Source organism: Phalacrocorax aristotelis, chromosome 6, assembly GCF_949628215.1.
Source record: "Phalacrocorax aristotelis chromosome 6, bGulAri2.1, whole genome shotgun sequence".
Taxonomy (NCBI): domain Eukaryota; kingdom Metazoa; phylum Chordata; class Aves; order Suliformes; family Phalacrocoracidae; genus Phalacrocorax; species Phalacrocorax aristotelis.
This window is the reverse complement of record NC_134281.1, coordinates 52,521,553-52,538,206: the sequence shown is the minus strand read 5'-3', so window position 1 is coordinate 52,538,206 and position 16,654 is coordinate 52,521,553. Positions and strand designations below refer to the sequence as shown.

Sequence of the window (16,654 nt, the reverse complement as noted above, 5' to 3'; positions counted from 1 at the left end):
GCAAGACAGGACACCCTACTTTTTCTTCTCTCAGGACCAGCTATGTTACACAAATATAATATTATAACCCATCCAAGAGTTCTCAAAGTGTCCTCTAGACAGATGGGAATATTTTGTAGTTTCAAAATTAATGTTAAAACCTGTGACACTCTGGAGTACTGCTGCAGCATTTTCCAAACAGATTGCATTTTGCTATGTCATGGATATGATTATATCACACGGAAAGTGATAAGAGACCCAAACACACCGAAGAGCAAAGCAATCAAAATCAAGCCTCAGCACAGCTTGTAGTTTCCCCTGAGCAGCACTTCCCAGTATCTTTCATTAACGAACGCATCCTACGATCTAGCTGCACTTGCTGACGACCCATCAAGAGTTGGGGCTGCGGACTTGCCGTGCAAAAGTCAGGCCCAGCTAAGAACACATTCTGTCTTCACAGTCTCCATTAAACTGCAGCCCAGCTACTCTGGGATGCCAGCCAGCTCTGCATGGAACCACTGCAGGTACTGTAAATTAGAATAGCTGCCAGGAGAACCAGCTCTGAATCTGAAATGTGAAGCTATAAAATGGACATTAAGTTTCTGTTTCCTGTACTTATTCTTACATTTTGCAATGCATAGTGCAGCATCTGTCTCACTCTATTTCATTACTAATTTGTTGCCTGTGTGAGGCTGAAATGTAAAGAAATACTGGTACAGGGAGGGGAAAGAAGTGCCACAGATCTGGCGATGAAGAAACTTCTCCCTCAAGTTACTTAAATGGGAATCATCAGCTCAAGCCTCCTATTTCCACCCTTTTAGACAACCTACCTACCACTGCCTTTGTCTAAGCATTAGGACACCAAATAAAACTGTTGCTTACGCCAGGCACAGGTTCACCACATTCCATGATGTCTTTGATCAATTTACTTCTCTCTGATAATGATGATAACTCATTTTGGAGAAGGTCGCCAGGAGACAGGTGAGTAAATCCATATTTCTTGGCTAACTGTTCACATTGGCTACCTTTGCCAGAGCCAGGGCCACCTTTGTGAGGAAAAAACATCTAGAATTAGAAAATAATAAATATCTGCCTTTTCTCAAACTATAGCAACAAAGAAAATGGGAGGAAATTGATGAGAATGCCTATTTTGCAATTATTTTTTTTTTTTGCAAAGACAGTCTATACAATAGAGCAAGTCATCTACTTCCCTTCTCACACGCTACACTACTGACTCAGAAATGCGTACCAAAGTTGAAGGACTCACAACAGCGGGAAATCTCTTGCAGAAGAGAACCTGTTCCTAAAACACCATTACCATGTAAAGGAAAAACATGAAACAGCCACTGGGGACAGGTATTTGACTCAGTATATGTTCAGTTTGACAGCTGCAACAAATATTAGCAAACTAATGTTCGCTGTGTCCTTGCAAAGGAAATATTTTGCTCCCATTTATGGAATGGACAGGTACAGGCAAAGAGGTGGTGAAACCTGCCTCTGTTACGCGGGACGCATGTAGGTGTACAGTAACTAAACCTTTTTGCACTGTGGTAAAAGTAAGAACAAAATTTCACCGTGCTTGCACCCTTTCCCTTTGAGCTGAAAGCTCTCACACACTGGTATGTCTGCCGATAACTGAGAGCCGTGTACTGAAGCTGCTAAATGCTGACGAAGGCTCTCTCATGCTGCTCCCTGCAGCTGTGGTACTGGCATGCTCTTCATGCATGCTGCAGGGAAGTGTAAGAGTAAAGTGCTCAGCAATGAGGACACGTGGAGACTTTGCCAACACCCGCTCCTCTACCACCACAACTGTACTCTGTCAGAAGCTGGAAAACTGTATTTGAACCAGGCCCAAAGACAAAGAACCAGAGGAATGAAGGGCAGCCTCAGCTAACAGGGTGCTCAGGTGAAGCTGCTCAAGTGATTTTTCCACTCGCTGAAGAGCAGGCACCTGCGGCTGCTCCCCAGCTCACCACAGCTGCAGGCTGGGTGCTCGCATCTCCCGGGGCCTGTGGGGAGACACAGGGTGGGAGGGGAAGGGCAGTGACTCCAGTGGACGCTGCAGGTGTTCTCCTGTCAGAAATGGCTCTGCAAGCCTCCCTGCTTCCTTCAGCAGAAGAGCTGCCACCACTGCGAGAGTCCCAAACGCCGCCTCTTTTGGATGTCTCTCTGGCAAGTGCCCTTTTTCTGGGTCTGCCTCAGAAGCTCTGGATATCTCTTTGCTCTGCGGGTGTTGGCATTGCCCTGTCCCACCTCCTCAATGGAGGTGGCTGCTTTTCCTTCCTCACCCTGAAGGCTGACCCTGTGGAACGCCGAACACCTCTTCAGCCGCTCACTGAGTGGCAGCAGCCACCCCAACCTGGCTGGATAGATGGGCACTCTATGGAAACTGCTGAAAGCTACATTTGGGGATCCTGTGCCTGTGGCTGTGGCCTCCAGGGCTGCTGGTGGGGCCGAGGTGAGCACCCCACGAGGGCTGAACTGGGTGGGTGGGGGGCTGAGGGGCCATGTTTGTGCCAGGGCTGGGGAAGGCCAGGAAAGCAAATTTCCCTCATGACAAGACTGGGATTTGTGTAGCAGCATTTGTGTAGCAGCATTTGTGTAGCAGCATTTGTGTAGCAGCATTTGTGTAGCAGCATTTTTAGAGTCTTTGATGGATCTATTCAGAAGATGTACTGCAGTAGGAGGTAATTATACCCTTGTAGGGAGAAAGTGCTCAAAAAATCAAAAGAAGAGGCAAGGCCAAAATAAAAAACAAAACAAAACGCCCCTCCTTTTCAATAAAGTGTTTTTAAGCATGTGACTTGTGTATTTATCAACTGTTGGGACTTGCGAATATGACTATACAGCTTTATTATGTGGATTTAAGATACTAGAAAATACCTGATTTTCCTTTTTGTTTATATATCCATGAACAAATACAGGAATAACATGTTCACAATAGAGTGAATTTGGCACCATCTCTTCCTGACTTAAACTTTCTTCTAACTTTTGCTTTCAATTTAAGAAATAATTGCTCCAAGCATATAATTTTCAGGGAACTTACTGTAGCTGAGAATAAAAATTGGGTCGTAAAGCAGTAGCATCAAATGCACAGTTTTGTCTACTTAACCTGGAGTCTTTTACTTCAGCTTCACAAAGACAATTATCAACCGTGGTGAGAGAATCACACTTGTGATACAATTTTAGCTAGAAATACCTTTGTTACAGACTTATTTGCCTTTCAGTGTGTGGTGCATGTTGCTTTTCTATTGCTTTAATAAGAAGAAAATTATTCTTTCATAAAAGCACCGACTGAAAGAAAACAAAGAATAAATAAGAGTGGCTACAGAAGAGTTATAGGCAAATTATCTATAATGAGACCATTAAATATCTGTAGTGGTAATTAATTTTATTTCCAGTCTGGTTTGGTTTTTTAGATTAGTAAACTTGTGTGTGCATGCGCTTGTTTACACATTCTGTCTCCTGGCTTTGAATATACTAGCATTGCAGTAATTTAATCCTATTTATTTGGTGTATATACACAGTATTAGGGAAAAAAAGCCATGAAGATTACTTTATTCTGTTTCTTATATAACTGTTTCTCTGAATGTAAGCCGAGTCAGAAATTTCATAATGTCCCTTCATATACTAAATTAACTCTTTTTAGAAATAACAATACAAGGACAATTCTGGGTTGTTTAGCAGGTAAATATTCAGAAGAGTCGATGTGTTTCTAAGATACCTTAATCTGTTAGTATTTTAAGAGAACACTGTCAGAATGACCCATTTTGCAGGGCATACACCATAATGAGCATTACTCTGCCTCTAAAACATTAATTAAAATCGACCATCTTTATTTTTTTTGATAGATGATTTCCAACAAAGCTGTGATTAAAATATTGAGCTTTTTAAAGAGGAAAAGACATAATTAAATACTACTTATTTGCTGAAAATGGTAATTTTTATGGCCACTGCTATTAATTTAGTATCATTTGATGAGTAGCAAGGCATCCTACTGCTTGACGAATGTATATGACCCACTTTACAAAGTCTTGTGCTGTCTTATAAACGAATGAGACTGCAGTTCCTGCCTGGCCTTATCTGAGAAGAGGCTGAATGCCCCCAGGAAATTCAGCACTGAGGGCCGAACACATTAGCCAGTATTCATTTGCATGCCTAAAGTTCAAGTACTAGTTAATGTCTTGTCTCTCTCTCTTAAGGCAGGCATTTAATGTGACTGAAAAACAGCTATTTAGGTGGGAAAGAATGTGAAAGTGCATTTCCTTACTCATTAGATACTTCCTTCCAGCTCAGGGTATATACTCATAGGACTGCTACATAAGCAGCTTTAACAGCAAATTAACCCTGCTGTCATGAGGCTTATTATCAATCTGTAGTGTTGCAGAATTTGTATTTCATTCTTTTTAGAAGGTCTCTTTATTGTCTCTTTTTTTAGAAAGATGCATAGAGTTAAATTTAATAGTTTAATTGAAGAAAGTTTCTAAGGACCAACAGCTGCATATTAAATGTAACAAAAGCTAGCACAAAGGCATTTTCGGTTAAGAAGCCTTCGCTGCAACTTGGTATGCTGTTTTTCAAACAGAAAAAACTTGAGACATTGAAAAAGGTAGTGATGTTTTCCCAATGGCTCAGTTGTTAGGAAGAGAAAAATATGTCCCCACTTTTGTTGCGAAGCTGTAAGATTCTTTGTGAACAATGTCATTTTTTTCTGTATTGTCATCTTTTACTCTGCCTATGTGTATTTTGGAAAAAAGAGTGTTAACCAGTGACAGACTGATTCACAGTAATTTTCTATTCAGATTAATCCTGTTGTCTTCTGATTTTCATGTATAACATGAAGATAAAGAGTTAAAGCCTAGAAAATGGCCAGAGGAATTACAAGTATGCTGTGAGCTGTAGGAGAATGTAGAAGCACTACCAGCAGTTCTTCAAAGTTAGCATGCTTTTGTATTACACTAGTTTTGCTAAGTGTAGTACCTCTTGCTTTAAAGCTCATTCATTAACTTCATAAAAAGTTGCAGATTCAGATATTAAGCACATTTTATCAGTCAGTGAGGTTATTCTTGGAAACTGAATCCTTTGTGTGTCCCTTTTGTGCTTTCAGATACAAACAGTAAGCATGTATCTGGGTACTAGACAGAGCATAAAAATTAAATGCAGTTCTGCATGTCGCTTTTCTGTAGACAAGGCTGGATTAAAAAGTCTATGCACTCCCTTAGTGCAGTTTTCCCTTCCATTATGTTGATTCAGCTGCCTGTGAAACTGTGTAAGGGGATCTTCTGGTAAATAATCTTCTGGTGGCACTGCTGACTTAGGTGGTCACCTTTCCCCATTTAATTATTGAATGTAGAAATGCTTCACAGTGAGCACTTCAAGGGAAGAAAAAGAGTAGTCTCAGTGGGTAGGGAGAAATGACAACTGCCCAAGCAGCACTTCTGAATGTTTAACTGCAGTCTGCCTCAGATCAGTGAAAGATCTCAGTTTAAGAAATCAAGTGTCTTACACCTGCTCTGCCTCATGCCCCAGACTATGAAAGACCGCAAGCCTAGGCATGTGATTCAGATGTACCAGCCTGGCCTAGAGCACAACATCACAAGCAGATGAATTAATGATGCTAGAGGGAGCTGGGACTGCTGCTGGGAGTGAGCAGGGACAGGAACGAGCAATGTGAGCAGTTCACGAACCAGCTTTGCTGCCAGAAATATTAATAAAGCAGAAGTGTCACACAGACTGGGATGTCTCTATTTTAAACTTGCAAATCTGATGATTTATCATATACCAATATACTATGAACACTTACATAAAATGCCAGCAGCAGAATTTACAAGAGAGTCCCACCATTCATTTAAAAATATTTCAATTTTAGACCTTATTTTCATAATGAGTATAATGGAAAAGTGCTTGCAGGGGAAACCTAGCTGCACAACAGAGCCTCAGAAGTCAGAACTGAAATCAAAAGAGCCCCAGTCAAGCTATTCTTATGTTCAAGCTGTGATTTTGGAGGACTTGGATCAGTTTGGCAACTCTATCAATGCTACTGGATTATTTATACAAACAAAATAAGCCTTAGCTTCAGAATGTGGCATTTGAAGGTTTCTCAACAGCACTTCATCTGTTGTTCATGTATGATTTCAGTCTGAGAGAAATCATATAGGAATTATGCTGTTATTTAACAACAACAAAAATACCTCAAGTTTTTCTGAAAGATTATTTTAATCAAAACCCAACCATTGGCAGAGTGATGTGATGTCCTCGGACATCACTGAGTTTTCATCTGTCTTAAAGAAAACATGGAGTTCATTTCATGGAAAGTCAGAGAAAGCAGCTTTCATCAGCTTCTACAGCTAGCACTTGGACTGATTGGGGTTTTAGTTATCAGTACTGCTCATCCTGAGCCTATCTGGTTGTAGAAGGAGCCGTAATACAGGTACTGTAGAATAATTTATGTTGGAAGGGAGCTCATCTGGTAAAACCCTCTACTCAAAGCAGGGCTAAATTCAAAGTTATATCAAGTCATTCAAGGTCTGACATACCTTGGACAAATAAAGACCGTGGGGTTTTGTGGTTGGAGTTTTTTTATATGCACAGGAATTTAGCATCTGCTGCTGATAATGTTTTACCTGTAAATGTAGTTGGCGATAATATTTTCAGGGTGTCAGCTGAAAAGCTGGTCTTATCTACATTGAGCTTAATCCAGTATCAGCTTTTGTTCATCAGCAAGAATATGACAAAAAGTCTGCAGAGGAAATTGGTTATATTGACTAAGTTTTAAACACTACATCTAAGAGTTAGCGGGGAGTTTGTCTCTGATCCAAAGTACAGAAAGATTCCTGAACACTTTCTGCTTTGGTTTCAGCATCAACCAAACCCAAACGTGGCCGTGTTTTATGAAACCCCTGTGGAGGGCAGGGAGGAATAATGCTCCCAGTAACTTCGTGTAGGACACTTTTCTGGATGTGATACAGAGTACCACATTAAGAATTATAAAATCATACATTGTTCATTGTGCTTAAGATTTTACTTTTCATGTTGCTCTGATGAAAAAGGGGTGGTTTTTGGTTGATTTTGGTTTTTATTGATTTTTTTTTTAACTGACTGGCAATAATTACAGTTTCAAATATTAGAGCATCCCCCAAATTTATCTTTGCATCTGTTTATTTTTAGTTTTCTCTTGAATTTTATTGTACAGGCCAAATTGAACTTCATTTTGCCTCTTTTATTACCCTGTTATCTCCCATATTTTTGACTTGCTCGTTCTATGTCTCTGCTTTGCTGTCTAGATTAAAACATTGACATTGTTGCTTAATTAATCCAAGTTGACTGTTATTCCAATTAATTCCTGCATTAGCTCTAATGTAAATCTTTGCTAATTACATTTTTTTTCTTTCCCTTTTTGGACAATTTTCAAGAGAAATTAGTAGGGGAGGGAATTGTCTGGGTTTTTTTCCCTTTGTCTTATAAACAGTATCTCAATTTGTCAGCTATGGCAGATGGTGTATTTATTTTAATTAGTTTGTAAACTACTTCAAATGCACATCTTTAGAACTCTGGTTTTAAAACATCTTTATAAGCATCTTATTATTTCCTCATTAATACATCTGTGTAATGAGTAAACATTCCTAATGACACCTGAGACTGAGACAGCTTTTCCCACTCAAGTATGTGCAGCAGCATGCTCCAACCCATCTTGTCTGCTTTGTTTCTAGTCAAGGTATCGTGGGCTGAACATCTCTGGCACTGCCCACTGCAGTGGAGTACTTGACCACTGAGAATTTGTGGTGCCTTTTTCTTTTTAATTCTTTCTCCGCCCTGTGTCATCATCCTCCCCCCTCTAAGCCCTCACGGTTTTGCTCTGCTCCTGTGAGACTTCTTCAAAGTTTTCTTTTGTCATTGTACAACTCAGTGATTGGACTTCACCCCTTGACTGATATGTAAGACAACTTTACTGCCTAGGAATATGGTATGCATTTGGCTAGTGGGTATAATGTTAAACCTGGAGCGCATGTGGGTCAACAGGTGATTTGGGCAGATTTACTTCTCTGAAAAGGCTGTAAGAAAAAAAAACTTGTGGCCACTCCAACCTAGTACCATCAAGAAACCTGTCTCTAGGAAATACCATTTACCTTCACTACCTAGGTGGAGTAAAATCAAGATTTTGCAGCCAAATGAGCAGCTGTGGAGATCCCATGTTGGTCACATATAAACAAAAATAAAATAAAAAAATACCCTCACTCTTCACATCAGGGAGGACAAGGGGTCAAGAAAGGGAGATTTTGGGAAAAAGCATAAATTATTTTATGTAACTTGTTGACAAGTAACACATGTTTGGACTTAGTCAAACTTTTCATCATAACATTTTAAACTGAGAAACCTCACACTTTTGATAAATGAGAATTTTCCTCTGTTCCTAGAAAGCATTTACTAGAAAGTCTGAGATGGATTTAAGAGCAGGAATAAATAGGGAAAATGTGTGTCTTCGGTTTTAAACTAGAAGATGGCTAGTAGGTGGCCTATAAAAAAATTATAAATGAAAATTGGAAACAACTCTTTGGAAAAGCAAAAGCAGTCCAAAGGTAAATGAAAAATATGCCTTAACACGGACAATTTCAGAGGCAAAATTCCTTTTTTTAAAAAAATCTGTTTGTACAAATCCAAACATAACTTTCCAATAAGATATGTGAGGCAGAGAGAACGAAAATTTGTCACTGTAGCAAACAGCAGGAAGATGTACTTCAGTAACCATGGAATTCAAGTTTGCTTAAAGGCTGAAAATCAAGCGTTCTGTATCCTTCCCTTAAGAAAATGTCTCAAATCAATTCTTCAATAACCTAATTTTACTTTTTCAAACACATAATGTCCACCATAGGTTTGCAATAAATTAAGTCAACTTGTATTTGGTATAAGGCAGGGTGAGACAGAAGTACAACACATGAAGATGCTATCTTTTCACCAAATCCTGTGGGGCGGAAGGAAACTTTTGGGATCTAGTCCAACACCTCATTACAGCAGGGTCAGCTAGAGGTGGCTGTTCAGGACTCTACAGTCTTTCTGGGCAACCTGTTGCAAGGTCTGACCCCCTCACAATAAAAAAGTGTTTTCTTGTGTTCAAATTTCATGTATTTTTAAGTTGTCCCCATTGTCTCTTGTCCTGTCACTGAGCAATACTGAGAAGATTCTGGCTCCCTCATCTTCATTCCCTCCCATCAGGTATTTATACATATTGATAGGATCCCCTGGAGCCTTCCTTCTCCAGGCTGAAGAGTCCCAGCTCTTTCAGCCTCTACTCATGTGAAAGATGCTCCTGTCCCTCAAACACCTTTGTAGTCCTGTGCTCGACTTGCTCCAGAAGGTTATCTTTCTTGTACTGGGGGGCCCAGAACTGGACACAGTACTCCAGGTGCAGCCTTGCCAGTGCTGAACAGGGAGGAAGGATCACCTCCCTCAACCTGCTGGTATTGGAATGTTTTTTTGATGCCTCCTGAATTCCAAATAAAACTTCCATTCATTTATGATTAATTTCAGAAGTCAGTTGGTTTTTAACTTAGGAAGAAGAATGTCTAAAGTGACTTGCTTTTATGTAAAATCACCCATGTTTGGGTATCTATCCTTAGGTCCTTGGAAATGTTTTGTTCCTGCTCTGTACTGTAAAGCAGTTGTGAAAAATTCTCCTTGATAGAAAAGCAATTATTCTTTCCAAGTATCTAGTACCAAGCTTTATGCTGAAACTTGAAATCTTCTGGTCATAATTTGTTTTAAAAGACTGTTCAAAGTTTTTGCTCATTATATTAGTCAGATTTCTATAATAATGGGCATTAACATGGTACTTTTCCTCTGCGGACTTCCAGAAAGCAAATATAAAGTAGATCCTAGACATGCAAAGCCTCACTGCATGCTAAGTATCACGCATGGTGACTAGCTTGTTGACTTTTTAAAAATGTGTTGAGCACATGCAGAACGCAACTCTGAATTTACAAAAGTTGTTTCACAAATTAAGAGACCTGATTTTTTTTAACTTAAACCTTAAAAATCTGAGTTACAAATCCTATCTAGTAACATTTTAAATAATACTGGTGAGGCAGCTTTGCTGTGGGAGATCACAAAACACTGCTGTAACTGCACAAGAACTTAGGTAATTTTGAACATGTTCACACTTAAACATACCTCCTGCTCTGAGCTTTACACAACTGTTGTTAGCATGGTCACACCCAGGTTAATAACATGATATAAATCCTAACTCCCTTTCAAAAGACTAAACCACCATTGTAGTGTAAATATTCTTAACCAAACTGTTCTGCTAAACATTAAAAGAAATCATATACTTATAATAAAAACTAAGTATCAAGCTGATTTTCAAATGTAGCAGTTAGATTAGGAATCCTACTTACCAATTACAAAAATTATGTTTGATTTCCTCAGATCTTCTGAAAAGTCTAAAATGAAAATAAAAATTCTTTAGTTGGCAAAAGCTACTAATTTTAATCTTAGCTACTTTCCACACTGAATTGTGTAACAGTCATGCAAGGTGACCTGATTTTACTAGATTTACTTTCTGCCATAATGCTCTGCATTCCAAAAGGAGCTATTATCCACAAGCCTGTTTCTCTCCCAGTTTTGCAGCTCTCACTGCAGATATGATAAAAATATTTTACCTGAAAATTAGACCTTGCGCATACCCATCAGTTCTTTAAAAAAGACGAAAAGAGGGGGGGGGGGGAAAAAAGGAAGCAGATGCATCCTGATGTAATAATGTGCCTCCTGAGCAACTGCATTTTTCTCCGAGTACGTTAATACATTATAATTGCTATAGAATTTTGTCCACATCCCATTCAGATTTTATACAGCGCACTATATCTGAGATGTAGACTTTAATTCCCCTGAGCCTCAAATTCAGACAAATAATAATAGTCTTAAATGAAATCCAGGTATTACTCTCATTTTAGCACCAAAACTAATGTACTACAGCTTTGCCTTTTTACTGAAATCATATTTTTTTTTAAAAAGCAGTTCTTCCTAGTCTGAATCCCAGTCAGACAGGGACTGATGTTATACCCATATAGAAGGCAATCTTGCACCATCTGAGCCTGCTGGAATTTTATTATATCTTGATTTAATCACTTACAAGACACATGCATTTACCACAGAGTTTTGTTTTTTTATTACGTGGTGTGTACATCTCTTATGACATAATATCATCAGCTGTAAAAGGTTTTGATTAATCCCTTCATTCCTCTTAGACTCTTAGCAGCTCATACTTTCCAATAAGCTTTTTATAACGGCCAATTTTTGAAAACACATATGAGATCTGATGCTGATTAACAGGAATATTTCTAATAATTTTTGATCCACTGGTCTAAAGAGTTGTAGAAATGTCTTTCACAATGTTTAATTTTCATTCAGAGACAATTCAAATGATAGTCCTTTGAGACATAACTTTCACAATATAAATAACCTGAATTCACTCTACCTTCCAAGTAACTGTTTAAATACAAGGGGAAATCAAAGCTTTCAAAATTAAATTGCAAATGATACTGAAAAAGAAACTCACCTCCTGTGCTCTCATAACCAGAAAAACTTGACTGATCCTCCTCCTGTTAATTAAGCAATTGATAAATTGAAATTGATATTCTGCATAGTTTGCACTTATTAAAATATACATATAAGCAGATATATCTTCTCCATAATCTAACCTCTCAGTTTTAATCTATGTAGAGATACAGTTAACAATGTCACAGAAATGCTGTTAGTACTTTTTCAGTTGGTAGAAGATGAGCATGTTCTATGACGTTGGTATGAACACGAGCATCAAGACAACTTGAGATGATTAACTGGCCGATATTGTTTTTGTGATGAACAGCTTTTTCAGCATCCAGAATATATAGATAAGCAGCCACTGTGTGTGCTGGATTGCTTCTGAAGTAAATATGGAATGATAAGCTGTTAACTAGTAGAAAGGCAATACTGGAGTAAGATGTAGAAGTGAGCTACAATATAAAGATGAAATTAGTCTTTGGTCTAAAACAACTTGCATGTGTTTACCTTCAGAATGCAACACAAACTACAAGTTGTTACAGAGGCTGCTGAACTACAAAGAGGGACTACACCAGGGAAATGGGGAACCTGGCATGTTTTTTTTTCCTGATACTTGGCCACTTGCAATTATTTTGTCACGTGCTGTATAGCACATCCAACAAGGAATTACAAATACTGGCCATCAAGAGTGTCGGAGGGGGAATTATTTGCTGTTCTTATAAATCAGAATTATACATGTGCTGGACATAGTCTAGGTTATGTAGTGTCAATATACTCGAACCATCAGTGCTTTAATCTAGTCTATAAAATATCAGTAACAGCATTGACACTAACGTGCTCGTATTACATCATCAGTGTGTAATATCAATATTGAATACCTTATGCTAGTCCTCTCAAAATAGCATAGGGTTATCAAGCTGCAGTTTCTTACAGTTCTGCTTCAGTATGCTGTCAGAAATAGCCACTGTTAGAAATTTGTAGAGCTGCATGAATAGTTGAAGTGAAATGAACAGCATGGTGAATAAAGCAGATAAACTACTGGCCACTGTAATTTGCAAGGCTCTTGCACTGCCCTTGTGGGTTTCTCCTTGTGCTCCCACTATCACTGAAACAGAAGTGGTCTTCATTAGGCTGCAGTACCATTGTGTTGGCTACATAAAACATTTTCATTTTTTGATTCACAGTAATTCTCAGCCTATTACGCTGCAGCAAGAGAACTGCCATCTTACAAAAAAAAAAAGGGGGGGGTGCGGGGAGAGACACAAAATTAAAAAAGCAACTGGATCCCCTAAGTTTACAGGACAGTATTTCAGGAAAAAAAAACATTTTCAAATAAGAGATTAATCTCTTTCTTACAATTCAAGTTCAGTATTAACCTTACATGCTTTTTCTTTGATGTAATAATACAATACAATATTTGACCCTGCAAAGGATATATTATATATAAAGGGCCTGGTTTCAGATTCAGCTTCTTCCCATGCCTTTGAAGGTTTATGGATCAAAAGAATTTTACGCATAAAGTTTAGAGTAAAGTTTCTTTAAAATAAAAATCACAGTTGCGAGTTTATGATCAAACGAAAGAGGCACTGTTCATTTCAAGTACTGCTTTGTTCTCCCCTACAGCTGCAGAATGAAACTGCCTCTGTAACACTGGTGGGCTGCTCAGAGCAGCAGGTGATAATAAAGGTCAGTTTAAGTCAGGAACAGCTCTAATTTTTTAGAGCTGAAATATGTGAAAGCTAGAGATAGAACTGAATCTGAATAAGCTATCAGCTGCTTTTATTTGACCAACCATATCTACTGTAACAGAACAACAGGTTGACTAACCAACAAGCCGTGCTCACATAAGGAACAAATGCTATGAAAAGCCACTAAAGTGAATTCTAATTACAAGCACTGTAACGATTTTGTACAATTACAAAAGCAGGTAAACAGGAAGTGTGACATTGATCAGAACCCAGAATATCAAAATAATGAATTCTGATTCCATCTGTAACTGCTCACTTTTCAGGTGCAGAAGTACTGTTTTCAAAAGAATAGCTTTTTTTTCTACACACTTTTTTTTTAAAGGGCATCTGCTTCATAATTCTATAACTTGGCACACAGCTTGATGTGAGTGGGACCGCCACCCCAGCTGAACTTCCATGACAAAATAAGCTTCCCCATATTTCAGAGAATAAGTAATTCCATAAAAACACTTTTTCAGACAGAATTGACCTAGCTGGGGTTGAAAGAGGTCCTGAAAGCCTGGTTTCTAGGGGAGCTGTACGAAAAGTTAGGAGGAACAAATTAGAACAGTGGGGCTGCAATTAATTTGGTTTTGATGACAAGGTATTCCTACATGGTTTTCATTATTCCGTACTTAAACTTGACTTAGAACCATTTCCCTTCACCTCTTTCCTCCCCGTCTCCTCAGAAGTAGAACCCGTTTTTCTGCTGGTCTCGGTGAGGAGCTAAATTTGCTGTTTGGCTTGCAGTCCCTTGTAGAAAGAGACAGAGAGTGGCGTCCTGGTTAATGCCAGTTCCCTCCTATTTATATTTGACAATACCTATTTCTAATTGTGCCTTTCTAGTAAGTAGGTCTCTACACTGTGAATGCCCTAACCTATATCGGCCTGAAAGCAGTGCTCTGCCCAGTTACCAGAGTGCTTTGGAAAATAACTGTTGGATTTAGCAAGTGATCACATGAGGAAAAGTCCCACAAACTACTAGATTGCTAATAGTATTTTACACCACACTGCGGTCAAGTAAACAGTGCTTTAGCAGCAGAACAGCCTCTGTATTTGCTATATAACTGTTTCCATTTAGTTGACAGCAAACTGAGGAAGATCATAATCTTATACGTAATGAAGAAAGGTAGGTAGTCTGTAATTTCAGATGCCTTTAGAGCCAGGTTATATCTACAAATATTATTTGGAAACATATCAATCAGTGGGGCATAGCTGACCATGTAACTGCTTAAACAATATCAACAGTACATTAAAATTACTGCCAAATACAGAAGTTTGCTACCTCTAAAGAATCTCTCATCTGACATTTGCCTTTAGAGTTGGAAAATGCAGGCTTCTGACTGTATTCAGGCTTCTTGTCATTTAGCTCATGATTAATAAATATCTGACTAGTAGCAGGTACTTCATAGGTTAATGAGTTTATGTTACTGCCTGTCATTGCTAGGTTGTGAAGTAACTTCCATAATAAAACAAACTGACTGTAAGTCACAGCATGTAATAAGGCAATGATACAGAATTCTCCAGATCTTTGAGTTTCACTACTAATGAATTAGGACTCTTAAGTCATATCACTTTAAAGAAAGCAATAAAACACTTGTTTTTATCTAATGATGGGACATTTTCTTCATTAGGATTTAATCACAACTGATGTGAATGTTTGTTACCTGATGAAACGAGAAAGCTTTTCTGTCACCTATGAATAACCTCTGTTCCAGTTTGGTGTTTGTTTGTTTGGTTTTTTTTAACATGGAAAACTAAAAAATTCTGTCTTATCACCTTCTTGTTGCTTGAATGCTTCATGAGAATAGTGGTGAAAAGTGCCTGCCACATTTTATAGACTTCTAACAGATATAACAGGAGTTCCTCCTTAGAAATTATTTATCCCGAAAAGGATAAATAATCACGGATTAAGAAGAAAAGAAGTAGTAGAGTGAGACTGAATTTAAAATACTGCATGATTGTTGCCTAAAATTATGCTCAATTTTCAAGATTGAATTTGAGAATGTAAAACAAATAAAAACGACATCTTTATCTGCCTAAAAATATGTGTTGAGAATTGATGTTAATGTGTAAGCAAAAAAAAAAAGAGGCAGCATAGACAAACATAACTTTAATACAAAATGACAGGCAAGTACAGGCAAAAACTGACTATGCAGATTTACTGTGGCGAGCTCATCAGCATCCCTTTGATGGGAATGTAGGTATATAACCATCAATTTGTCAGCACACTGTAGTCATACAATTTGCTGCTGTTCGGTATGCAAAACACTTGTACTCCGGTAACATTGTATTTCTTCAAGGAACATTACAGTTCCACATAAATCTTCCCAGTACTTCCTTTGGGAATAGAGGCAAGGGCGTTATTTCCATTTTAGCAGAGATATTAGGTGACTTGTCAGTATAAACACAGTTATATATGGAAGCAGAACTAGGTTTAGGACCTAGATTTCCACTTTCACCTCTAGCTTGTAGTATGTTTACTTTGAATGCTTAGTCCTTAATAAAGTAATATTAAATGAAATCTCAGATGTTTGCAGATGATGCTTCTACATCTAGTATCCTTAAAAACAATGTTAGCGGTCAATTAAATAAACTCTCTCACTGATTAAGAATAGTTTAGGGAATCAGAACGCAGTATGAGATCTCTGAGCACTGTCTGAGTATAAAATTTCTCTGCTTCAGCACAGTCCAGTCTGTCACAATCTGTGTGGTTTTAGAGTTTCACATGTGTTTGCAACTGGAATTAACAGGCATATACCTAAATCACAGGGGATGGTCTTTCAGATTAGATATGTGCAGCCTCTGTTTATAAAAATGTAGTTATCACTGAGTGGTGTCCTTAAGTACACTGCAAAACGTAAAGACCCTGAGCAAGCTTTAGCTAGGTAAAGTTAAACCTCAGAAGAAATTGGGGCTAGCTAGAGCTCAGCTGTGGAACTTGCCTTTTAAATTCCCTTTTTCTTCCTGTAAGAGCAAATGTTTGTTTTTGATGAGACACGCTGGGTTAGCTGCAGGTTTTATGTATGGGCAGTGGTCCCTGGGAACAGATTTTATGAGCCATACAGTTGCTTGCCATTATATTTGATTTATGATTCAAATCACTTTTTGAGGCTAAGCTGTTTGCTGACAGCTGAGTATTACAGTTTGCCTCTAGAAAGCAGGTGTGGCTGTGCTCTGACCTCCTCTGGTCCAGAACTAATGAATATGTGTAAATAAGAAAAGAAACAGTATGAACACATTCAGGCTTCACAGCTTTTCTTTCCCCAAAAGGCATATCTTCTTATACAGTTCATACTGCTCAGCAGAGTGGAGTTATTTGTGTCAAAAGGGACTAATAGTAATTAAGATGAGAGAACAGTGCTAGTGTTGTTTGAGGTGTTTCTTGTTTGTTTGGCGTGCACACAACTAGGAAG

At 38.4% G+C, this 16,654-nt stretch overlaps 1 protein-coding gene across 1 annotated transcript in view; it reads right to left on the bottom strand.

The window, feature by feature from the left end:
* AK5 (adenylate kinase 5) overlaps positions 1 to 16,654 on the bottom strand; it is a 96,858-nt gene that overhangs the window by 15,186 nt on the left and 65,018 nt on the right. Inside the window, exons 9-11 of the mRNA XM_075097899.1 lie at positions 11,528 to 11,570; positions 10,368 to 10,412; positions 862 to 1,025 (exon numbers count right to left, since the gene is read on the bottom strand). Coding sequence (XP_074954000.1) covers positions 862 to 1,025; positions 10,368 to 10,412; positions 11,528 to 11,570 — 252 coding nt within the window. The remainder of the gene's footprint in view (positions 1 to 861; positions 1,026 to 10,367; positions 10,413 to 11,527; positions 11,571 to 16,654) is intronic.